Genomic DNA, 26,633 nt, shown 5'->3' on the forward strand with positions numbered 1-26,633 from the left:
AACCACAGCAGTCTTCTAAACACGGTTACAGGGTTAAACATAGCTTCCAGCTAGACACAGCTAGTACTGCTTAGATTCACTAGGATAGAATCCATATGGGTTGAAATAAGAAGTTGAACCATCTGATTTTTACAACACTTGATAATACCAGCTTGTGCCTGGAAACCCAATGTATGTCAATAGTCAATGTATGACAATTGTAATTCCAGGACAAGCATCTGCAGCTACCACCAAACTCTACTTTTTATTGTTTTTAACAGGACAGAAAGCACAGTGTAGAGATTAAAGATCATTAAATTACACTTTCAAGTAATAACATGTCTCTAGTAGGTGAGCATTATCCAAAGTACATGCTGTTTATAACAGCTATCATAAAACTTGCTGCAAACTCATTTCATATTTGAAGTCTCTTAAACTATAAAACATCTGTGCAATCTTAACTACTTCCAATTGCTTTTAAATGTATCTAATTAAAATCCTTTCTTAGAATAAGAGCCAGCAGTATGTTCAATTGCATTGGTAATTTTCTTAACCAGAGATCAAGAAAGTAATTTATAGATATACAAATAGCATCTACCAGAAATTGATTTTCCCATTATTTTCATAGCACTTTTCTACAAATCATTTCTAAACACCATAAGAACAACATATCCTTTTCCTAATATACAAAGCCACTATGTATATAACAGCTTTTCTTTTCCTTCCAAAATGGAACACGTGATGTCACTATATTTGTTATCAGTTAATACTCAAATATACTTAGACCTGTAATGCTACTTCAGAAAGACAAATTCTACACGGAAAGACTAAACAGGACTATAAAACCGAAAGCAAGCTTTTTCTCATTGCACACACTGGTGCCTGCTTATACATTTCTCTGTTACTGTGAAGATGAAAAATCAGGCTAATGATTCTATTGTAGCACTAAATACATCCCGCCTTGTTGGTAATGTACAAGGTAATGTACTTACTTCATAAGTAGAAATGAGTTTTACAAGAGAATCAAATGCAGCTTGATTAATTTTTTCTGGTTTGTCATTCATAAGTTTGAAAAATATTGTACATCTACCTACACATCACACAAACACTTGAAGTTGAAAATCTGAAAAATAGTACTTACAGCCTACTTCAGTTGTGAAACTCAGATCAGTTCAGCAATTCAAAACAATTTGCAAGTGTGCAAAGAAACTGTACAGAGCAAGTTTAAAGTAGGTACGTGTCACATCTAAGCAGTGAAACTACAGAAGTTGAATATTTACCATTATTTTATTTGTATTTAAAAGGCTGTTTGTGCAAAGGTTCTACATCTGCTGTATAACTGTTCTGATGCAAAGAAATAAAGGAAGCAATAAGAGGCACCTTTATATCCCCGTGGATTTGGAGGTTACACCATTATAGCTTCAATTATATAAAAATCCCAAACTGTAATAGTTATTCTACCAATAACATAACTCACACAGGGCCCCAAGTCCTGGAGAGTCTAGATTAAAAGGAATAATAAAATCATCTATCCATACTAACTGGAAACTCCTTCCTGTTCTAGATGAAAAGGTTTAGAATACACTGTAAAATCAAAACATAAACATTTTTCTTCTGTCTCCAAAAGCCAATATAAAAAGTAACAAAACCTTTCTCTGACATGAAAATTACTTTGGTGAAAAATTAGGGGATAAAACAATGCAAATTTTTCTTTTCTCTTTATAAAAATATTTAACATAAGGGACGAGATGAGATTCTCAGACAATGATAAGAGAATAAAAATCAATTTCTTTTCTAATAGAGTATTTTATCATATATATTTTATTTTAAAAACCTTAAAACTTCTACCTCACTTATTCAGAGTTCAATGCAAACTCCACTAAAGGAAGTAAGAGTCATTCCACTAAGAGTCTATGGGATATGGATCATCATTCTTCATTGAATGTATTCTGCATTAGGAAAACTAAACAAAACCATGGTGCTAAAACCAGACAATTTTCCAAAAGGAAAAATAGAGACAACTTTGAACAATTCCTCTGAAAAGCAGTATTCTCAAACATATAAACATATTAATTCCAATGTCAAAAAGGCTACATGCTTAAAAGAATTTCTGGAGTAAGATGTTATACTGTTCATATTTATCCAGCCTCAATATTCCTTTACTGAAAACACATGTACCATATTTTGAATACTTCAGCTATTTGCATTAGATATGCTTGTTCAAATAAAGACAGAAGATAACACTGAACTAAAGAAAACAAGGTCTTTTATAATACATGAAATGCATCGCTGAGCGATTTCATTCCACCCACATAGCTAAGAGACAATATTAACTCCTACCACAGCTCTCACTGTCAAAACAATATATGCAGCAGTGGCATCTCTATGGCAATTACTATTTTACCACACTTTCATTCATACTAACAATAACATTTTTTGTTGCAAGGGGATTCACATGAACAAAAGAAAACACCAAAAGAAATCTGCCATGAAAAATGTAAGCTTGTTTACAACAAAGTTTTAACAAATGTGGAAAAATGTAAGCATTTGTTCTCTGGAAAGAAATCTTTTTCCTTTCAACTATACTAACTAATTAAAAAAGCTTACAACAGTAACTGTTAAGAAAAGCATCCATCTATTTTTGGTTTGAAGCACTAAAATAAGCTTCTGCAATATGCACCTATTTCAACTACCTGCTTTTGGTCAAATTCTCACAACTCACCTTTCAATTCAACTACATAAGAACATTGTCAAGCACATCCCAGTTGCTTTTAAGTTTAATGGCAACAGCTCGACAGAACAAAAGTAGACTCAAGAGACTCGCTTTTGTTTATCTTTGGGGTTTATTTAGCCATGCCATCTCAAAGTGTTAAAGAATCACCCATCTACCACAGTAATATCTAGTATTTCTTTAAGTAACCAGAAACCCATCTCACAGCTAACTCAACAGTAAAGACTGAAATAAAGGCAAATCTGACTCATGTATAAACACACATGGAAAAGTAGCTTTCTCCAACTTAGAGAAATGTATTTTCTTAGAGCAAACTCTAAGGAAAAATATTTTTCTATAACACCTTTATTTTCTTAATTGTTGTGATATACAACAGCGCATAAGTCTTTTTTTTCCAGTAAGGAATCTAACTGTGAATGAGTTTCTCTAACAAGGCAAGTCAGGAAATAAAATCAGATCCTTTAATAGAAACTGTAAAGTAACATAGAAACTGTAAAGTAATAGAAAGTGTAAAGTAACTTCTAAGCAAACGAGATGCATTGTGAAACAAGAGTTATTTTAAAGCAATACGGGGCTAAGACAGGAAAAGGAAGAAAAGTTCTTTTATTTCTTGTGTACTTCCAGTATGGGGATGGTTTAGGAATGCATTTTTTGTAAATGTTGCTCTTCTGCAGCTATCACATTCTGAAAGGATTACAACATAAAATCTCCATCAGGAAGAACATGGCCAGCAGCAGACAATTTTTTTGTGAATGTTACAACAGCCAAACCATTCCACCAGTTTACAGTGTACCATAAAATATTTACACAAGCTATGAACTATATTTTCAGATGAACTATAAAATATTTACACTATCAACATCAGTTAGGAAAGAATGATGTGCTGTCAAGCTGGTGTGACCCAGGAGTGAAGATTTTGTGGTTGCAGATAATATAAAACTATTGCAAATCATCTGGAAAGTTACAGGGAATATTAGGTTAAACAAATCACTGCTTCCTGGTCCCTTGTATGGTAAATGTAACCAGGAAAGGATAGCTTATATGCTTTAAGCTAAGTTTTACCAACAACATAAAGAAAGGTTAGGCTCGTAATCAAACTGTACTGACCTCTCTGAATGTTCCTTCCAGCAAGGTGTCCAGATGTTGGAGAGGAGCAGGAGTTTTGTCTTTGAATCGCGTCAGCAATCGCCGCTCAATAGCTCGAAACTGTACAGCCCTTTCAGATAACAGCTCCTGAAATTTTTCAGCATTCAAACGTAGCTGCAATTTAAGGGTTTTCAAGAGTTCAGGTTACGGGTCATACATATTTTGTATGCACGTTGCAAATGAAACAGAAGAATGATAGTAAAATTTTTGGGAGAATGTGTATTATTCAAATATGATAGCACTGTTGAAGCCAGTTTCATGTTTTAAACTCCCTGTGAAAATTATTAACTTTTTCAAGAGTTATCATTTGCCACTGAATTCAAAATTAACTGTTAACAGCCACAACATGCTGAAAATGCATAAACATCTCATCAAGAACCCTAATAACAAGAGTGAAATTTCACCACCAGGATCTCAAGACTGTTTCTTGGTTTGGTGTGCTACCTATGACACACACACAGAGTGTATTAGGCTTATATTCATTGCAGTAGAAGGCAAATGCATGAATAGAAGCACTAAATTCTGCACTGTTTTAATATCAGTCTTTTCTGAAGTGAAACAGAAAGAGATCTGGATCTGGGCTGACTCCTTTAAAAAATCCCAGAGAATCCCAACTACAACTTCCATCTTCTGTGCGATGATGGCTCCACCTTACAGAAAACCTGGCAACATGAAAGATCGCCCAGTAGCATTTCTCACTCTTGTATATATCGCTGTTGCTTTTGCCCATTATGCAGCTTTAACAGAAATTTTAAAATAGCTATTATCTTTTCTAGATAAGGCAGAGGGAACGGAGTGCATATATATTATTAACCATTTCTACAAGGTAGCAATACTACTGGAGATTTTTCATTGTCTTCTGCATGACCAAACAGGGAAAAGTAATCACATTTATTTTATATCCGGTCGGGTCAACTTCCTTGAGCCTCCAATGCTGCTTCTACAGGGGCTTCTACAAGGGTTTTTGAAAATGTGAAAGGACTTTTTATATAATTACCAGGATGATTCAGAAAAAGGAAAAAAGGAAAAAAACAAGCTCATGGCTTCATTATTACAGAAGAAGAAAAGAGCCTAAAACTAAGGATAAATTTTAGAAATAATTTTACAATTCACATGACATTAGTGAATGAAGAACCTGTGGCTTCTTACAGGCCGTGAGCAGAAGGGTAAATACTAATACAATAATCTGTATAATTTGCAGACTGCACATAAGTTATTTGCTCTCTGCTAATCACAAGGGCTGTTCAGAGGCAAGGCATACTCCCATGTTAAAATCTAAATTACGACACTGTTTTCAGCACTATCTTAGATGCAACTTTCTATTTTCTGAAGGCCAAACACCTGTGATAGCAACAGTTATAAAACAATTAGTCATACTATTAACATAAAAACAATTTTTAAATTAACAGAACATTAAAGATTCACACATGTAACATACCTCAAAATGTTGATCAATTAGTTCAAAATATTCTTGCAGGGGAACTGAACCTGAAAAGGTACATGTAAAATCTTTGCAGTTTTGCTTCTTGAAATGTTCTTCAAGTCGAAGTGTGAGCTCTTTTGTTATCAGCCAAAGGTCTTCTAACTGATCACTCTGGATCCTATACCGTTCTTTGAAAACAAGAATGAATACAACAATAAACATGTATTTTAAGCAACATGCATTCACTATAAAATGCAGTTTAGATAACATACAAATTTAACTTTGCTAAATGTATAAAACATCTTTATGAAATTTCAAATTATCAAGCTAGTGGGATGAGATTTTATTTCTGATGTTTCTAGTGCACATTTGTATAATCCTCTCTTCACTTTCCAGCAAATCAGAATTCCCTAAATGTTGAGAGGCCAACATTGTGAAAAATCATAGCAGCAGTTTAATTTTTTTAATTTTTTTTCAGATAAACACTGCCAAATGACAGTTCCTCATTTCTTTTTGCTACTCATCTACTAATACCTTATCCAAAAGCTACAAAGAAAAAGAGTTGCTGGGGTTTAATACAAAATAGGGGTTTTTTTGCTCTTGATAACAATGTTCACAGTAAATTAAATTAACCAGAATTCTTTAGAACCTGAATGTACTTATTTAAAATTTACTCAACATTAGTATTTCAAGATTGTTTGACATTACCACTGGCATCATTCCCGGGATACGTATTTCACTGAATAGAGAATGACAAATTCTGTTTACAGTGTAGCAGGAAAGAAGCAAGTTTTATTTAAAAACATGCCTGTTAAAGAAAAGAACACCATCTGCTAAAGATAACATTCAACCTAATATCCATTTTTCAAACACTCGCAATGTAATGGCTGGACTTAGTTGGATGTATCATCATACTTTAAGTGATTTTTCCTTGAGGGAAATTAGCTTAGATGTTTTCAGGCCAAATCAACAGTCATTCCATTTATAATTGACATATCTAATACATTAATGGTTTAAAATGGATGAAACTAATTTCCTCCAAAATGCATATTTAGTTTCCATACATTGTTTGTTGGTCAATACAAACACAATCTAATTTTATCTATGGCCTGAGCAGAGAGCATTGCAGTCATTTGCTTTACGTGATTTTCCAGCTCTCAAAAAAAACAAATTAGATTTAGAAACTGGAGGAAACTGAGAATCTTTAGTTGCACTAAACATGCTTTAAACAGAAATACAATAAAATGTTTCTACTTATCCTGAACTTATTACAGGAGTTAACAAATTTGGGTTAACTTTTTGTTAAAAAGAGCTTTGCTACAGAAAGTTACAACAGATTTTCAGAAAATTCTCAAATGTTAAAGCCCGAGAGCTGCTTTAGCAGCACAATAGATTACATAGATTACAAAAGCTTTTAACACAACAACAGGTTTTCCAACTAGCATAGCCTGCATGAAGAATGGTTGCCCTGCCAGTAGGTTATCTGAACAACATCTAGAGGATTCAGTTCACTTCTCAGCTTGGAAGCTCACATCAGCATAAAAATCCAGCCACAATCAGCAGTCAAGCCTTCTTTACGCTTTGAGTAAAAGGCAGTTTTAAAAAGTTTCAGAAAAAAAACCTAAAACCTTAAAATGCATGAGGCAAGCTTCTTTTTAATATGTATTAACTGCCAAAATCAACTTCAGCCTGGGCTGCTTTGCAGCAGTTCTCTTGACAAGCTGAAGTAACATGTTCAATTACTGCACTGTTCAACACAGATATGCTAATACAAGTGAAAACAAATGTGTAAACAGGTGTCACTCCTGTTTACAGCTTCAACAGTGAAACCAAACTGAACCTGGAGACTTTCATCCCTACATAGAGTTCTTCCCATTCAGAACTTATCCTTCATCATTTGATAAGGGAAAAATATTGTCCAAGATTAACTTCTTTCATGGAGAACAGGAAATAGAGATTGAAGAGTCACAATGATTTTTTTTCACTTGTCTGAAATACCATTACTTCTAGTCGCTATCTACACATATAATTTTCTTTTTGAAGAACAGTTCCATTTCCACTTTTATAAAGTATAAACTCAGTGACTAATTACAAAGCAGAATAAGGACCTTCCAAATAATATATAATTTCATCTGCATTCATTAGTTCCATAGAACATTGTCCACTCAAGCACAATTACTTTGGTATAATGAAATTCTACTAAAAATACTCTTCTATTAAGAATAGTCTCTGTTCATAAAAATATCCTGAATTATGCTTTCATAAATTTTTTCATAAGTTTTACTTAAATAACCTCTCAATTATGAACTCCCTCCCTAAGAAATTCTGTAACCAACCCAATCCAATGCATGAAGTGGATGCTGGAAACAGACTGCTAACATAGAAGGTGGCATCAGGCATTTGTTTCCTAAAGTAAGGATTCCCAGACACAAAAAATGAGTAGTCACACTAAGAGAAACAGTTATTTTGAATCTCCTTTGTAACGTGAACTTCACAAGTAAAGCAGTGTGGGAAAGTTTATAGTAAGACTGCAAGCGTCATTCCTATCGAGTGAATAAACAAACCTGAGAGGAAAAGCTTGAGAGTTTGGGATGGGGGAATTAAAAGCTACAATCTCACTAGAAGCTAAAATACATTCATCGCATAGACATAAATTTGTCCTTTGCACAGTATCAGATTTAACAACTATGCAAAACAAAGTCCAACTGAAAGATCTAAATAGTAATCCAGAAAAAAAAAATACTTATTTATAAATCCTTTAAATTCTTTAGGTTTTAGAACTATCATTGCATGTCTAGTTAGTTAAAACAGTTTAAGATCTACCCATTGACTAAACATTAAAATGAAACTAACAATAAAACAGCATGCAAATAATGCATACACAAACCAATACAAATGAATTTGAACCTCAGAAACATAAAGTAATTTTTGGTACAATTAAAGTTATTGTCCAGATGGCTTCTGTTTTTAACACTTTTGATTATATTAGAAAATGTATTAAATATTATCTCACAGCTCACAGCTGATGCCACCAATATTTATATAACCCATCACAAATACTGATTCTTTGAAAACCGTGAGGCAGATTATTTTTGCGTCAAAAAAATTTTACATCAACAAACTAGATTTTCTCACTCAAAACAGTTGTCACAAAGCATTCATGGAGTGTTCCATTTGAACCCTCTGCAACATCCAATAGGTGTTCTAGCTTTTCAGTTTGTTTGCTGTGTTAAATTAAGACTCTCCTGGCATGAAAAACGATAAACACAATTGAACTGATACGGCTCCAACATACACGCCAAAAAAGAGTTTATCGAGTTGAGTAATTGTACAGGGCAAGACCATAAACTCTCCAAAATGAAGAGAATCAATCTCTTTTTAAAGAGCACAAGCCCACAGGTGGTGGGAACAAGGCTACTTAAATCACAAACTGCTCTATACAAGAGACACTGGGTCAGGTAACAGCGTATCTACAGGAATGTTCACACATTCTGTAAACAGGAAGGATGCTGTATCCCCAGTGCCGTACTTACATCTACACATACAGACCGGCAGCTACTTAGAGGTAGAGAAGCAAGTGTGGTCTGATGCCTAACTAAAGTCCAGGATTACTGAAGGTCACTGTAGAGTTAGAAACCTGCTTTTTAATCCCTATCAAAAATTAAAATAGATGACCACTTCCAAACACAAGTGTTGAAATACTTTTGAGGAAAAAAAGATTTTTTTCTTTCCACTATTATTGTGACAGTATTCATTCATTAATAAAAATACTGCTAAAATCTTGAAGAAAATCCAATTTCTTCAGAGAATTTTCACTATAGTGTACTATATTTTGAGTGCGACTTTTTCTTTTGTTATAAAATTTTGTGCCTTCCCTAGTAACATAATTACATACTTGAGAAGGGATAAGAAACAGTCAGTTAACACTTTGAAACTCCTGTGTTAGATTTCCACATAGTGATTATCCTTTTTTGTATGATCCACATTCTCATTTTGCACATAAATTAACTGAAGAGCAGGTCTCTTTTACAATAATACTTATGGCACTTACGTGATGTTTTTGAAGCAAGAAGAGTGGTTTTTGAACCCGCTAAAAACTGAAATCCCAGAACATTTGCCTGGTCATCCACAGATGGATCAGCAAAGTCTGAAAGAGAAAGTTATATACAGTTTTCTATAATTCGTCACTGGTATTCAACAAACCTCAAGCCATTGCAAGACCATGTCAACTTTTGCAGGAGCAATTGAGGAGAGGCAATCTGATTGAGACCGCTCGTCTTCTGGCGCTCGGAAGTAAAGCTCAGCAGCAGTTTGATGCACCCTCCCCTCATGCACAATGGAAGCTGAGCCACACAGTTGTTCTTCCCCAGCCTGGAAATGACAGGTAGATTTCTCAGAGTTTCAGTCTACTATCTACAAATGAATTGTGATAGTGTACAGTCCAAAGACTATCATGTTATTCCAGATGCAAGGTCACCTTTAATTGTGATATATATGCAAAAATTATGTAGAAATTATTGTGAAAATGTTTACGCACGCTCTCTTTTCAGCACAGAGCGCAACAAACATCTAGCTTGCTAAAACTAGCTGCTCTGCAAAGTCCATGCATACACATCTTTCTTTTCATCCCATGTAATGGATCATACCACATCAAAAGGCTCAGTTTTGGAGAACCGTATTTTAAAAACTACTCCAAAACAACTCCATGTCACCTCTTCCCCCAACCTCCCCCTAAAATTAAGGCAAAACAGGGAGTAGAAGTGGTACAATTTTTATTGAGTACACCAGAGAATCCAAAGTTCCTTCACAGATCACATCATTAACAGTAAGCTTTTTTTTTTCTCCCTCCCGATCACTGAAAATGGGGTGAACAGAAATCAGGCGATTTTTAGTACCTTCTTCTGGAATGCATTAGGCCTACGCTTTGTGATATATTTCCAACAATGCATTCCTAGATTAAAAATAAAATATAATGAGCTATTTTGAAAACATTACTGCTTAGCCATAATAGAAGCCTATGATTAAAACCCCATAATGTGGACCTCTGAAAGAGAGTTTTTCTGTTTCAAGTATTACACAGGAAGCCCATTTGAGAGAAAAGGTATATTTACCCGTGAAGTGAAAAAAATCCTGCTACCAAAAAACCCAATCATGCCTACTTCACTGCTATCAGACAAATGTACTATATAAGCTTTTCAAAGAGAGATTTAGCTCCACATTAAAAATATCATATTAAAGTCATTGGCCGATGCAGCTCCCAGAAAACTACTCCAGAACCTTAGTCCTCTGAAGTTCAGAAACTTACTTACTGCTAGACTGAACTTATTTACAAGCCATTTATTCATTTCTTCTTGTGCTAATATGATCATCTAGATCCATGATACAGTCATAAAGTATTTACTGAAGGCAACTGTATTCCCTTTGTTTGCCTCTGTTTCATTAAGCTAAATGAGTCTCTTTCTTTTAATTCTCCTCTTCAAATCCCTAGATAATGTTCATAGCTTTTTTCTATACTTCTGAGTTTGAAATAATTTTTATTTAATACCAACAGCCAGCACTGTGCCAGTACATAGTGATATTATTTTTCTGTGTGGAAACACTTTGTCTAATGCATCCTCAGTTCTTATTTGTTTGCTTATGATTGTACCAGAGTATTCCTATGGTAACTTTCACCTCCTCTATCTCTTCCAAATTATGAGCACATAATTACAGCAGAAATTATTTTCATAACACTACACTTCATAGTACTCCATCTCATTCTATTTCCATTTCTAAACAGCACTTAATTCCTCTTTCATACTACTTTAACATTCTCCTAAAAATAAAACATAGCTCAGGTTTGCCCATCAGAAAATGTCACTAAGTACATGCCTTCTTTTTGGTCCAAGAAGGCTACTGAAGCAATTCAGTAAAATCAACTCCGGTCTATAGATCAAGAACTCCACAAATCTTCTCCCAAAGCACAGTGCCGTTTATGTACAATGTTTACCACTTTCCCTTTGCCCTGCTTATCTTTTTTTAAATAAATGCCCATGTTTTCCCCATTACACTACCAATGATGCAATGTAAAATGATTTTCTGGATAGATCTATATCATGCTCACTGTGTAAAGAAAAATGCAGTTTTACCAGAGACAGATATACTCGTCCAGGTGGATTATTATTGAAATATGATTCCATCATTTCTTTCAAAATATACTTTTTAAGCATTCTATCATTAGCATTGTTAATTACCTAACTACTTTGCATGGACAAACAATTTCTGTCAGAGTTTCTAACACAGTTCGGATTGTAGACATATCTAAAAACCTACCTGGAAAAATGGTGAGAAAACTGACAGGAGGTTTATTGGTATCAATCGTTAGCTTGTGGTTTGCTGCTTTTGAAGGCTGCGCTGGAAAGCAAACCAACCGCAAAGGCAGCCTGAAGCTACACTGTGCAACTTTTGGAATTCCTAAAATAAAATAAATAAAATAAATAAAACCAACCAAAAAAACAAAGCAGATTCATCTTTCAAATCCATATTGTGAATACACAATACTTCATACTGCTGCCCTCAGAGATATAGAACAATATTTTAATGTGATTAAGGAATATGTTAAAATAAAAGCTATGTAAAAATCTCAATTTTTGTTAAATTTTCCACCTGAAATACCTTTAAATTTGAATACTTTTAATTACATTTTCAAATCACCATTTTCATCTCAATGAGAAAGCAAGAGGTATTCGCCAATGCACCGCATACCTGTATTTATACCAATTAACATGCAATGAAGATTAACATTTAATTAATGCTCCAGATAACTAATTCTACCTTAACAGAGATGACAGCTGTGTGATTAATCCTGATGCTTCAAATATAAAACTGAAGAATGTACATTACATTCTCATCGGCAATATCACAAACTAAAGCCTTCTTAAGAACACATTTGCTTTTCCTTTATACTCTTAAATAACATCTATGCAATCTTGATGCGTCAGGGTTTTGTGGCTTAGGAAAAAAAAAAAGATCTAATAGAAAAAAATATCTAATAGAGATTATTACCCAAAGGTATATTAAATTCTATCTTTCAACTTACTGCATCATAACAGAACTCTAAACCAAACTGGTAACTTCCTTTGGTACTGGGATCTAATATCAGATGCAATTTTATCAGAATTGTACAAGAGAAAAGAGGAAGTTTAACACTAACATTTAGAAAATAGGTTCATAAGAATGTGTCAGAATTTTGCTCAAATATAAAAATTGTTGGCATGTCAGAAATTGCCCAGTATTTTTAATGTGAAAGGTGACAGTGATAGTTGCTACAAAATACAGAGTTCTTGCTCTTTTGGGCAGTCAGACCATGGAGTTTTTGAATAAGATTTTTTTTTCATGAAGCAGCTAACAGGGGAAACTCATTTTGCCTGGGTACAGATATCACTGTAGGTACCAACATTGGTCTTACTGGGAACAGTATGAATGTCATAGCAACAGTCATTCTCTCCAAAAGAACACATGGAACTCAAACATTAACCCCAACACTCACCTCAGCAGAATTTAACCAAGTACATTTTTAGAGAATAAAGTAAACTTCTGCCATGGATATAATCCATGAAGACAGAAAAGTCAAGAAACTGATAACTACATAGAGGTTATCAATCATGTAAGCTTAGCAGGTTAGTATCAAAATACATCTCAACCATTTAACAGTCATCCAAGCAACCCTTTTTGCTAACCATTTTTCTTGTTTGTTGCTTCACATATCTCTTGCAATGAAAAATTATTTCTAAGACCTATATCAGGAAAAATGTTACAAGAAGGCTCAGATTCATCCCTCTGTTGTCAATTCATTAGCTTTTTTGGCTGGCTGGTAATACCTCTAAGTAACTATTCTGCTGCAGTTTGTAAAAAAAAAATAAAAATAAATAAAATTGTCTAAAATGAGCAAAAGGCTTAAGACAGGTCCTCAAAACTATGACATCCCTGAGTTCCAAGGAAAATTCCTAAAAAAGTACTCTAGAATAAACCCATGACCTTTCAGAATGATTCATTCAACTGTATCTTCATCATCTGATGGTAAAATTAAAATCTTTTCTTGATGACAACATAAGACAAACATTTTACTGTTGAACTGAGTATTTGGCTTTGGGTGGGGACTGGGGAGATTTCTATTTAATGAGTCCAAAAACAATCATATATAAGAAAATCAAACTAAAACGCTCTGACAAGATTTATCATTACAGTGGAAAAACTCTTGCTGGGCAATGCTTTCAGAGTATTTCAGAATTTTAAATGGTAGTAAAGAAACACAAAGCAATAGCAAAGCATGGGAGCCAGGACTTCCTCAGTCCTTCGGTGCTAAGTCTAGTAACACATTCCATTCCATCTGGAGTTGCAACACATTGCACAATACACAATTTTAGAACTGTATTACAGAAAAAAAAAAAACATGAAAAAACTTTCAGATTCTCTTCTAGTCTGAAAAACAACAGAAATTTTGTAACACTACCTTGTAAGTTACTACTATTTAAAGGAATATTATGCAGTTACCTGATAAGAGTAATAAAAGTTACATGCACTGTAGTTACAGTTTTACTTCCAAATTACTCATGCATTCATCTTAACTATATTTGAAAAGTAACATTGATTTACATGACAAAAAATATTAAGACTCAGATCTCTAATTTAAGAGGTTAAATAGTCAGAAAATTTGTGCTTTTTCTGATATTGATGACCCTGAATTTAACTAGTCCAGTAAACCTCACAGTAACCCAGTCAAATTTTGTCCCAGATAATTCTACAAAGTTTACTGTGCTCCACAATATTCTCTTCAGCATCAAGTTTTCATCTCAAGTAGCAATTTCTTAAAACAAAACTCAAATCTTCATTTGCAGAATACTACCTTTTCAAATAATATGCATTTATTTTTATATAGTTTATTTATATATTTATTTTATTTTTAAATATTTTTGAATTATTTTGTATAGCTGAAATCTGCCACATGGTTATAGCTATTCTTGCCAAGAGCAATATTTTACTGAGATGGTTCAAGCATCTTTTTCTTGTATGGCACCTCAATATCCTCTCAAATATCCAGAAACCAGAAATACTCCCAATTAGAAAGCAGCCTTTTAGCCTTTAAAAAGATGTTTCCAACATGAATTGGAATGAAGAGACGCTAAGTGGCAATATTCACAGAGCTACTCAGTCCAATCCGCATAGCACTAGCTACAAATCCTTAATAACTGTTACAGCTGCATCAAAGAAGCTATAATTTAGCTGCCTAAGTTCTTGCTGAAACTTGAAAAAATAGCTAAAAATAGGGTAAAGAAAGAACATACACCTGTGTTTTCCACTTCCAATGTAAATGCACAAAGCAATACTTTACAAAACTCCTGTTACATACGAGTATGTACAATATATTTCAAGAAATGTCTTTACTACTTTCTATTTACCTCATGGCTAATTGTCTTCTAATGCCTAAGCCTCATTCACTTTCAATTTGCTCAAATATTCAAACTTTCATAGGATCACACCAAGGACAGTAAGAACTTACAGAAATAATAGGTAAAATAACAGCTCCCTCCCAAATCTGCTTTATTCACCATATGCTGTCACTCATGAAACCATTCAAACTTTGCATTTTTTTCCATCACTCACCTTCAGGATTGAGATCTACCATATGACCAGCAATGGGAGAAAAGAAGAAAAAAGAATACGTAAGATGCTACTCAAATAAGAAATAAAAGGAAATGTAGTAACAAATTCTAAAGAACTTAAGCAATATTTATTAAGTAGACAATACATAAAAGACTTAATACTAGCCAAAAACCAGGCATGAGACCACATTCATCAATAGGGGAATCCCATCCAACTGAATGACTCATTAAGGTTTCAGCCACATGAGTCCCACAGAGATACACTGAAGACTGATCTGGACACAAATATGGATAACTTTAAAAACAAAAGAGGAAAAAAAAGTCTTTATTTGGTTAAAATTAAATCACAAAGACACTTAACTTTTTGGTTACTAAAAAGATTTGACTGTCTTGTACAAGTAACACCAGTATCATATGTGACTGAATAGCATTATTACCCCAGCTTAATAATTTAAATGAGTATTCAAAAACTTAACAAGCTATTAATTATGCTTCTTCACTTAGAAGTCTTCCAAACCCTACCATTAAAAGTAAGAGTTTTTAAAATTTCTTCTAGAGTTCTCTGTGTTAGCTGTTACGTCTTCTGGAATTTTTTTTAATTGCATATAATCTATCAACCATACTTAATATACAGGATTTCATTACTTTCCTTACCAAAAGGCTTGCAAAATACAACCTAATATCTAAAATATAACTCTAAGTTTAACTAGGATTACCTGAAAGAAAGAATGCATTCATTTGCCGCTGAGAAATGCCCTTTGAGACTCCGATCTTGCAAAACAAAAACTACAGAAGCAAGACCAGCAAAACAAAAAGCAACCTTTCAAAGTCAGAGATTTTGAAAGGTACTCAAAAGTATACTACCCATATTTTTGAAAGGTACGTACACTTTTGAAAGGAACTCAGAAGTATATTACCTATATGGTTATACATAAAACCTGTCTAAAGCTATATCCTTAAGTTGGACACTTATGAAGGTACAGCATCCCATTCACAAGGAATAAGCAGTGACAGTACAGAGGGACTCATATTGTACTGTGCAGGCTCTCAGGAAAGAGGGAGGAGCATGCTATTCTCTCCCACACTTAGCACACATCTGCAAGCCCTTCCTAAAGAGGGTAAGATCAAATTCTTTAAAAATATGAATTTCAGTTTTGTCTAGAAACAAACATTTCAATCATCACACAGCCTAGACTATCATAAATACAATGTTTCAAGCGTGAAGTGATGTGAAGTAAATGCTTAAAGTGTCTACATAGGATGAGGTACTCAGGACCACCACCCCTAATTCCATGTGCACTTCTTCGATGCCAACCTACTCCTTGTCATCCTTCCATTTGTGCCGGCACAGCTCTGTGTTTGCACAGTGAACCAGATCAGCAAATCTGGCTGAGAAATAACCATTGATTCCGTGAGCATAACAGTGGAGGAGGTGCAGGAGCAAGGCCAAGCAGTGACAAGAACAGCGAGGTTAAACTGGATTATGCTGCATTTAACTTGCAAGCCTCATTTAAATACAGTTTGTCAGTGGCCTTACACACTCACAAGACTGGCTGTAGAAAACTATCCTTCACTTGTGGATTGCAGGGTGAATTTACATATTCTATCACTTAAGGTCATTAGGGCCTTATGAAACAGAATGACTTAGTTTCTATCCCTTTGGGTTAGTTTGTTTAGAATGAGTATGTTTGACTGTTAAAAGGGAAGTGAGAAATACTCACTCCCAATGCTTACTCACATCTCCTCTGTGGAGAGGCACTTATTGTCACATTTGTTGGCAGCCCAAAAGGCTGAATAGTCACAAAGATGCAATTAACTTCTCACTCTTTAAAGAGCAGAACAGGAACAAATCGATAGGACAGGGTGGAAGAGCTTGTACAGCTGCTTCCCAAGCCATAAGCATACGTTTCGACCTCTAGAAGACCAATTACATAACTTAATGATGCTATATAAAATATTAACTAAAACTGAATACTAGACTCCGATACACATTATTTCTTTAATTACTATGGCCTTGAATACATTTCAAAAGAACATTTATAACAAATATGTAAAAAAAAGGTAAATCAATTTGAAATCTCCAGCTTACCTGTTGGTATATTATAGGAAAACACACAATTTCCTTCTAGTTCTGATGGAGAACAATTCTCCTTCAAAAAGACAGACAGTACCACAGTTTCAGATGAATCTGGTTCTAAAAACAATACAAAATTAGATCAAGTAATAGAAGAATCCAAATGAAAACAACATAGGTTCTAAGATTTTGGGAAATATTCTACTAAACTATTATAGTTGTTTCCATCAGTCGACTTTATCAAATCACTGGCAGGCTTTTTTTTTAAGTCTGCAATGTGTAAAAATTAAACCAGTCTCTCCAACTTAAAACTATCTTTAGCATAACCAATAAAACAACTCAGCACACTGAACACAGAGAATATCAAAAGAGGACACACTTCTCTGGTCTTCAGCCCCACAGTTTTTAAGAAAATCTTACTTTCAGCCTTATCAACAGTTGGGAAAAGGCTAGCATCACCGAAGAGTAGATGGTAAACTGGGAACACATGCTAGACTGTCCACAAGCAAATAAGTTCTCTGTCCCTGCTTTTAGCTGAGCAGGGCCATTTCTACATGGAATTGCCCACAAAACAAAATGCCTCAGCAAGAGTACGACAAAATAATTTGCCCCCCACGCCCATGATGAAGTTGCCACCCTGCCTTTCTGCACCTGCCATGCAGCATACTGTAACGAAGGCAGTAACTCCATGCCCTTCTACCTGCCTTCCTCCACCAAGCAGTACCTAGAAACTGTGGAGTGCAGGGAAGGCAAATTGTAACTGCTTTAACTGCAGTGTATCTGCAACAAGGCACTCAGTGGAGGCTGGACTATACCTTTCAAATATCCTCAGAAAAAGTAATATGATACAGTAGCTCTAACAGTACTATAATAATTTACCTAAATCATCAAAGACGAACTGGTCACAGGTCACTGCTAACGGAGCTTGTACACATACTGCCAGGTTTGGTTTCTGCGCAGTTACTCTGCTCTGTGTTGTTATCTAAATCAAATGACATACAGAGGTATTTAAAGGAAGCGACAAATTCATCTCTGCATAGCAGAAAACAAACATAATCAGAAAAAAGACAAGAAAAACGTGCAAATAGCAATTCAGCGAACATGTCTAAAAACTTCAAATTTCAACTTTTAAACCAGTATGCTCCTTTTACAATTCTTATTTACTTAGAGTCAGTAATAAAACATAATAACTGAATGGTTACAAAAAACTAAAGGCATTTCTCATGTTCTTTGTAATTTTAATCCAAGACAAACTAAATGCTAAAGCGTTAATATTAGTATTTTGCAAGTGTCACGTGCATTGGTTCTAATGTTGCCTTTTTTAGGTGACTGAAGTGAAAAAACAGTAAGAATATAACCAAAGCTAAGTAAAGAAGTTATTTCCCTTAACTGCAAGGAGCAATGCGCAGTCTTCTGAATAACTCCAGAATCAAGTTCTATTTGATTTGGGTTTTTTACTGCATGCAAATTCTAAAATTCAACATACAGGATACCCAGCACTCTGGATTATACAAGCTAACCTGGAGTGACGCTGGTTATTTCTATTGTGGGCAATTACTTCTCTGCAAAACCTATGGATATCAAAAGAATGTCCTAAAATGAAAGTATAGTGGTGACTGAGATCTGAATGTCATCTGCCTAAGCACAGACCGTATCTGCTGCTATTATCATCTAGTTTGTACTGCTGGTCTACCACAGAGCTCACTACAACCAGTTTAAACAGTTTAGGAAAATATTATTACCTATAATATTACTCAAATGGTGGGAATTTTTTTTAGAGCACAAATCATTGCCTGCAGATTTTGGGGGTAAAACGATCACCATTACAAGGGTTAAATAATATTCAGTAGTAACATTACCTACTTTGCAGAAAACATGCAAAGTATACATGTATATTGGCAGCAGTTGTACAACCCAAGAAACCACTTCATTTTAAAATTTATAAAAATTGTTCTCGACTTGTCCAAATTCAGTGGTTAAGTTCAAATTAGTCTGACAGAAGTCATAATATGCAACAATAACATACAACCATTTCTTACTTTCTTAAGAAGCAATGATTATAACTTTGTAAATATTAAAGAGCTGAATCCATTAATTAAACTCTTTTCCACCAACTGCAATTAATCAGAATGTAGACGTATGAAGATCAGTTAAATATCTTATCACAGGAAAAAACATTCTGGAAAAAAATGAATGCATGGTAACTCCTACTATTGTTTTGGTAAAAGGTGTAAGATTCATAAACAAGAAAACAGAACAAAGAATTATAAAGTCTTCTCATAAAAAAACTTACCAAACACATAAACACATCTATGCTCATTTTAAACAATGTCTGCCATTGGTCTTACAATAACAATAATAAGCAGATGAGAACAACAGGAGTTATTTGTGTTCCTGGTACTGAAATAACCACTCTCCAAAAATCAAATTTGGCAATTATAAACACAATACTCTCCTACAATATATTGACTCAAATGTAATCTAAAACCTGATAACTTCATACCTCTCTGGAGGTAATTTAAATTTACATTACATATTTTAAGGTATTCACAAAAAACCTGATTCAAAGTTCAATGCTATTAATCTGAACTTCTTTGAGCAAAACTGTGACAGACTTTATCAGGATTTGAATTTTATCCTGTATCATTTTTGCATTTAAAAATGCAGAAAGATGTTGGACCACGTACAACTAAAACCGTACCAGTGTAAGGGAATCTGGTTGTATAAATAGTCCAATTACCCTCTTAACTTTGCACTCAAGACAGAGGGAGGACTTGCAAGGTTCTCAAAAATAAGGCTCCATGGATATTCCTAGAATATCCCCTCAATCCCCAAAATAAAAATCACAATCCATTTTAGACAATATGGAAGAGAAATTGCACTTGCGCACACACACACACAGTCACACTTTCTTTAGAATCAGTTACAGGCAAGAGCTCTCCTGAGGACTGTAATGATGTCAATTTTAAAATTAGATTATCCTGTTTTGGTTTTTTTTCACTAGCAAAACCTATGAAAGCCTTATTAAAAAAGAAAGTCTAACTTTGTTCATTGGTAGCTAAAAAATGCAGCTAAAGATAACACAACTCACATTTTGAATAACCACACATTTATTCTCTTTAAAAAGTGTTGGGGAAAATCATTCTTAGAACTTAAAAACCAGCTTCACTTCATCCTAATAATGTTTTTGTGTCTGTTTCTTGATAAGCCTACCAAAACCAAAACTTCAATCACTTTCTGACTTCAGCATAAGGCTTGCTAGAATGGCACCTTGTCATACTAAGGAGAAAAAGAAGTAAGTGCATATTGCATTTTGAGTTTTACTCATTTTCTTGATCTAATTTAAATACACAGAAAGTGACAGGTTTATTAAAATTTATCACTGCTATCTGAATGCTACTGTTTGAGTTAGGCACAGTACCTTTACTGTGACTGATGGTACTGCCTCTGCTTTTACCTCACTGTCAATGGCTTGCTGTGAAGAAAAAGATGAAAAAGAGTAAATTCAATATTACACATGAATGAGTGAACACAATGAATGCAATATTACTTTCCTACCATCAACTAGGTAAACAGGGAATTAACAGTAAAGGACTTATCATTCCAGTGACAGATTAAAATACACAAAATACATTTCTGAGTTCCTTCTGAAATGTAAAGCCTCTGTTTGAAATTGCCTGCAAAAAGGGTAGCAGAAGGTCATGAATGCTGTGTATATAAGAAACTAATATGCTCTAATGTATATATGAATATTTGAAACTGTTTTGTTTGGCACACTGCTTTCTATATTTACTTAAATTCTGAAAATATCTTCTCTTATTCAGCAAGGAAAAGTGACTTCCAATCTGCCAATATCGTATATACACACCATAGTATGTACTATAAAATCACCACACACTACCTTATAATCAGAAATATATTTTGAACTTGAAAAGAAATTAAAGCAGGCATCTTGCTACTCCCGCTACTTGCAATTTCAATAGGCAATTCCATCTAATTCAAAATTCAACTTGACCTTGCAGTCTACTTTAATATATTATGCTTATATTTCATTTTGCAACAGTTCAGTCCCTACGATTTTAAGAAAATATTCCTGTTCATTTAAACAACTATTTTAGCTTAGAGAAGCACTTCACTTCTGCTATGATACAAAATTACTGACTTGAACTTACACCTCCTCATGATAGAAGAGTAAATTAAGAATAATCTGATGGCTTCTACCCACCATGCATTTCATCCCAACATGACAGTATAAGGTCTAGTTACAGATGTTCTAGTGCAATTAGTATGTTCTGAAATGTTAAAGCCAAAAGTTTTAACAGACAATATAAGCTCTCCTGATCCTTAATTTGAATTAATTTTATAAACTGCATATGTGTACAGGATGAATAAACTAATTAGGCTGCAACACCAGAGAATATTGAATGAAGCCTTGTCAGAGATGCATTTTTAAGCAATTCATGTATTCTATCTTTAAAATATCCACAGGGTGACACTTTTCCCCCATATTAACTGCTCACTATTACAAATTCTTAGCACTTCAAACTTTTTCCAGATCTCAAGTTCTCATCCATTTATGTTTACTTAGCCAAGATTAAAAAGGTCCTCAGATAGAAGATACTAAACCTTTTTAGCAATTTGAGTTAAAATCATTAACAAAAGTGTATTTTAATCCATGGAAGACTGGGGGCTACGAAGAAGCTCAGTCCAACATATACAAATACACAGTAATCACTACCCATGATCAACCATCATTTACTCATGTATGAAATCAATGTTTTCAGAGTAATTTCATTTTTATACAGGTACATACAGATTCTGCATCCAAATCGGGTGAAACTTCCGCTGTGACAATTACATCTCTGTGTTTTTCAGATTTGGGTAAAATATCTGAAAGAAAAAAAAGAAAATGTCAGCTCTCCTTCAACAATCATGCAGCTATATTTCTAAAAATAATACAATATCAACAGCATTGAGTTTCAGACTTACATCATTTCACCTACTAGTGTAAAGGAAAAAAAATTTACAATGCATATGATTTTTTGACCAATGAAACTTTCCAATTTTACAAGATTCCTACAGACAAGCTAAACCTGGATCTCATTCTGGATTTCTGATTTATGTATGAAAAAGGTTTAAGCTGCATTCTATAATAAGATTTTACACCCACTCTCCATATTTTCAGAGACTGAAAGGAACTTCCACACTTTTGTCCTTACATGGATATACTAACCCACCTATAAGAAGCAACAATCTCCAAAATACACACCGCACATCTCATGGCACTTTCATCTAAGTAATTTGATAATGAGTATGTCAGGCACAGAAATAGTCTATGTCTAAAATAATTTTAGAAATTCCTCTGGAAGTTTTATGTACAGAACATTATGTGGGCCTTGCTTACAGTATATTACCTGATGATTTCCAGGACTGTCAATATACAAGGCAAGCAATGCTGCAAACTCATTTATATCCATGATAGAAAATCTTATAAAGATTCACATAGGTAAAAAAACTGGAAGGATTAAAAAGTAGGCACTTAAACACTATAAGGAATTACATAATCTCTTAAGAGTCTAAGATATACATATTACTTGAATAACCGAGAGCAGGAGCCCATTCAGAAAGCCACAAGAATTTTACTACATGTAGGGTCCCCAAAGTGACCCACAACTAGCAGGCAGCACATTATCTATTTCCAACAACAGTGTCAAGGGACAGGATTTTGATGAAGACAAAAAATAAGTTTTCATTTTCTTGTGCTCAGAGAAAAATGACTCCCCTTACTACAACAAAAAAAAAACAAACCAACAAACGGAAGCATTTTCCTTTGATACCACCTCCCAAAGAAGCCTAGGCCACAACTGCACACAACCAGTTCTGCCAACTTCACAAAGCTCAGCACAATCCATTCCACTCATATAGGTCTGAAAATATCTCCCCTTTCTATCCATTCTTAACCATTTCTCTTCAGGTTGCTTCTTTAAACAATCTGTGATGCAACTTTTGTCATACAGTTATTTTTCTATTAGAAATAGGACAGAGATCAGAACCAAAGTTTTACATCTAAGTATCAGCTTTTTGTTACTATTAAACTGAGCCAAAACACCTATGTTTAATCACTTACATCATCTGGACTGATGCAAGTTACATTAGATTTAAGTTAGCATAACAGTTAAGATTTTGAATATTTCATCAGTTTATAGTGTAAATCTTTATTCTTCAAAATGTATAAAACAGCTTAAGTTCAACAGTTTAATGGTCAGCAATGGACAGAAATACAAGACGTTTATGGAAATAAGTACTCTTAGGGTTTTTTTAAGTGATGACCTAATTCGAAATATCTTCCATGTTTGGAAGTCAGAATGAAAGAAAGAAAAATTATTTCCATATAAGGGTAGATATTTTCAAAATAACACAAGCTCTTACTGCACCAACATGACTCCAAAAGACAGAAAAGTAAATGGCTCATTTTAAAGATTATGCTTAGCAGTAATTTAATGATGGTCAATGTTCAAAAGCATTTTGTATTCAGCCAGATGTGATTAGCAGTTATTTTAAGGTTTACTTAAGGTCCTAAAAAAAAAGTCAAAATTAAACAAGCCAAACATCCAAAACTCAAAGGCCTTCTTAAGTAAAATGTTAGTTGTAAAAAAGGTTCTCACACAAGTTTTACACCCAAAGCCAAACACATCATTTGAGCATCTCTTCACAAGAAAAAAAAGCATCCATAACAACTCAGCTGAAAACACCACTGTAACACCTTAGAACAGATCAGAAGACAAAGAAAAAATTAAGAGGAAACAAGAATGGGGAAAAGATCAACACTACTGACAGTAAAGTTGTCAATCCCGTCATGATACGTAGTAGAGGGGTCATAAAGGATAGCTGTTTCCTTTCTCTCTCTCTAGATCTTCCACGAAACTTGTTAAAACTAACAAATTGATTCATTTCAGAGAGATTTATTTCTTCCAGCATGCTTTCCTTTCTTTTTGTTATAATAGCCAAAGTTATCAAAAGTTATCAAAGTTATAAAAAACAAGGGCAGTAGTAAAAAACAAAAAAAAAAAAAAATCAATGGACATTACTCATATCTATATGCTTAAAAACCAATTATTTTATTTGTAAATTTAAAAAAATGGTATTACTCTATCACAATAATGAACAAAGTCATAGGCAATCATTAAAACAAAAATCTTTGAGTTGTAAAATCAAGCTCACAAGTGCAGATAAATAATTTCTTATTTGCCAGGGATTTCAACTGTGAGCTTTTTTGCCCTATTTTTCACACAGTCAGTCATGACTATTTCTTTAATGCATTTTAAGGACTTGTTATCATCAGGAAAAGATTTTATTTAGTTCCTTCTATTTGTCTAAAATTTTTCCAGAGTTTCCTGTAAAACCACATGCTTCCAACTTGTCGTGCAAGTCAAATACACTCCTTAAAAATACAGTTATGAAAACACAAACTTTGAAGTATCTCCGTAGAAATTATGTGCCCTTACTTCAACAAAATCGATGCAAGTTATTAGCAATGTATATAAATTCCAGAATTTATCATTATCAGTTATTTGGGTTTTGATATCTCTCACTATGCTCTTCAAATGCAATCACTTTTGAAAAAAAGTTACAGAAACAGAAAAGTTGATTTAACAAAAGTAATTTTTTGTTAACTGCATGACTTAAGAAGCAATTTGTAATAATAAAACAGAATTTGGCAATACTTTCTCTTTCTCTGAAGCCTAAGTGTATCAGACTGTTGTTGTAAAAAAGTTTTCTTGCCTTTGGATAGTACATGCACTCCGAACCCTTGAACTAGTGAGAATTACCTGCAACCTGCCATAAATATCTTGAAAGTTCCAACATGCATTATGAAAATACAAGGAAAAAAATCCTTATCCAAGGGCCTTACAGGATTTTGCTTGTATATTTTTTAATTAAAACATAAATTTTATTAAATATTACATTTCCTACAGAAATGTAACTATGCTTAAAGTATGAAAATACAACAAAATATTTTAAAGTGATAAAAGGAAAGTCAGCTGGTTAAAACTACGTATAACTACAGAAAAGGTATAGGTATACCTTGCTTTACTGTGGCCTCCTTGATGATTTTCTGAAGCTCTTTCATTTCAGCATCATATTCTTCATAGTTTATTTCCCTAGAATCAATCCTAGGAGCCTGGAAGATTGAAGGATCAGTTCCAAGGTAGGAACACTGAAGGTGTCCATCATCACTCAGAGTGACTATAACACCCTTCAAGTCTCTGCATAATAAAAACAAAGATCATTACAAAATTGGGAAGAATCGCAGAAGCAATAACACTGAATTTATGCTGCTTCTACTGTACCAGCTACAAGTATAACAGAACTTCCTGGCCTTAATGAGATTTTTTGATAAAAAAATTCAACACAATTCCAATGTGATTATTAACGTCATTCCCAGTTATTGCGATAATCACACCTGAGAATCAGTCTGTGCTTGATATATGACTAAAACATCACCCAAGTATCTCAGAATCTGCATAATCAGGACAGGTAAAGGAAAGGATTCAGAACAAACAAGCTGAGTAGACAGTACATTTGTTACCTTATTTTTATTTACAAATTTTTACCTAAGTTTTTTTTGAAGTGTGGATATTTAGGCTGGCATGCAGTACGAAGAATTAGCTAAATAGAACCAAATAAGAGAAGGGAAAGGATACATTAGAAGAAATCATGAACGCATGGGACATGTTCACAGCAAAGACAGGAGCTGGACAGGATCAGCAGCTCCCCAAACCCAGCCTTTGGCTGCTACTGCAGCTGCTGTGCTGGCTTCAAACCCTGGCTGGCTCTCCCCTGCAGTATCGATCTGAAAGGAAGCCACATGGATCCAGAATATCCCCCTTACACTGCTCAGGATCAATACAAACGACTGTTTTATTAGCTCAGTTGTGTCTCTCTTGAGGGAACAATACTTCATTGAACTTATGCCTATAAAAATCTCGCTCATTTTGTTTATCTCATCACATATCATGTATATGCAAGATTTAGGAAAGTATTTAATAAATTACGAGACAACTGGGAGTACTGTCAACATTTTGCTTAGCTTGAAGGTTATTCCTAAACAGAAGAGGAACTGATCTGAAGAAAGACTAGCATATATGTTAACAGCAAAAGTCAGAAGAAAGCTAACTTTCATTTAATTTTTTTAAATGCTTACTGTTAATTAAAAGTTTGTATTTATTTTTATAATCATGAAGTGATACATCCATGCCAATAATTTGCTCTCATTCCATGCTTAGCGTATCTTATAGCAGACACTGCCATTGCATCAAACACAACTTTCATACAAAGCAAGTGTATATATATACAATATATATATATACTTGCAAGTATATATACTCTCTCAAGCAGTTCCTTGTCCCTCTTGAACTGAGGGGCCCAGAACTGGACACAGTATTCCAGATGTGGCCTCACCAGGGCAGAGGAGAGGGGCAGGAGGACCCCTCTCGACCTACTAGCTACTCCCCTTCTAATACACCCCTGGATGCCCTTGGCCTTCTTGGCCACGAGGGCACATTGCTGGCTCATGGTCATCCTGCTGTCCACCAGAACCCCCAGATACCTTTCCCCTACACTGCTCTCCAGCGGTTC

General features: G+C 34.3%; 1 protein-coding gene across 1 annotated transcript in view; it reads right to left on the bottom strand.

Annotated features, from left to right (window-relative positions):
* LOC104280003 (protein PTHB1-like) overlaps positions 1-26,633 on the bottom strand; it is a gene marked incomplete at its 3' end in the record, with an annotated part of 74,959 nt that overhangs the window by 43,671 nt on the left and 4,655 nt on the right. The window contains exons 3-13 of the mRNA XM_009877507.1: positions 25,736-25,848; positions 25,080-25,261; positions 21,808-21,884; positions 20,416-20,469; positions 17,874-17,976; positions 17,010-17,114; positions 14,922-14,936; positions 11,592-11,732; positions 9,331-9,426; positions 5,295-5,467; positions 3,818-3,970 (exon numbers count right to left, since the gene is read on the bottom strand). Of these exons, the coding sequence (XP_009875809.1) occupies positions 3,818-3,970; positions 5,295-5,467; positions 9,331-9,426; positions 11,592-11,732; positions 14,922-14,936; positions 17,010-17,114; positions 17,874-17,976; positions 20,416-20,469; positions 21,808-21,884; positions 25,080-25,261; positions 25,736-25,848 (1,212 nt within the window). The remainder of the gene's footprint in view (positions 1-3,817; positions 3,971-5,294; positions 5,468-9,330; positions 9,427-11,591; positions 11,733-14,921; positions 14,937-17,009; positions 17,115-17,873; positions 17,977-20,415; positions 20,470-21,807; positions 21,885-25,079; positions 25,262-25,735; positions 25,849-26,633) is intronic.

Source organism: Apaloderma vittatum, unplaced genomic scaffold (genome assembly GCF_000703405.1).
Source record: "Apaloderma vittatum isolate BGI_N311 unplaced genomic scaffold, ASM70340v1 scaffold2171, whole genome shotgun sequence".
Taxonomy (NCBI): domain Eukaryota; kingdom Metazoa; phylum Chordata; class Aves; order Trogoniformes; family Trogonidae; genus Apaloderma; species Apaloderma vittatum.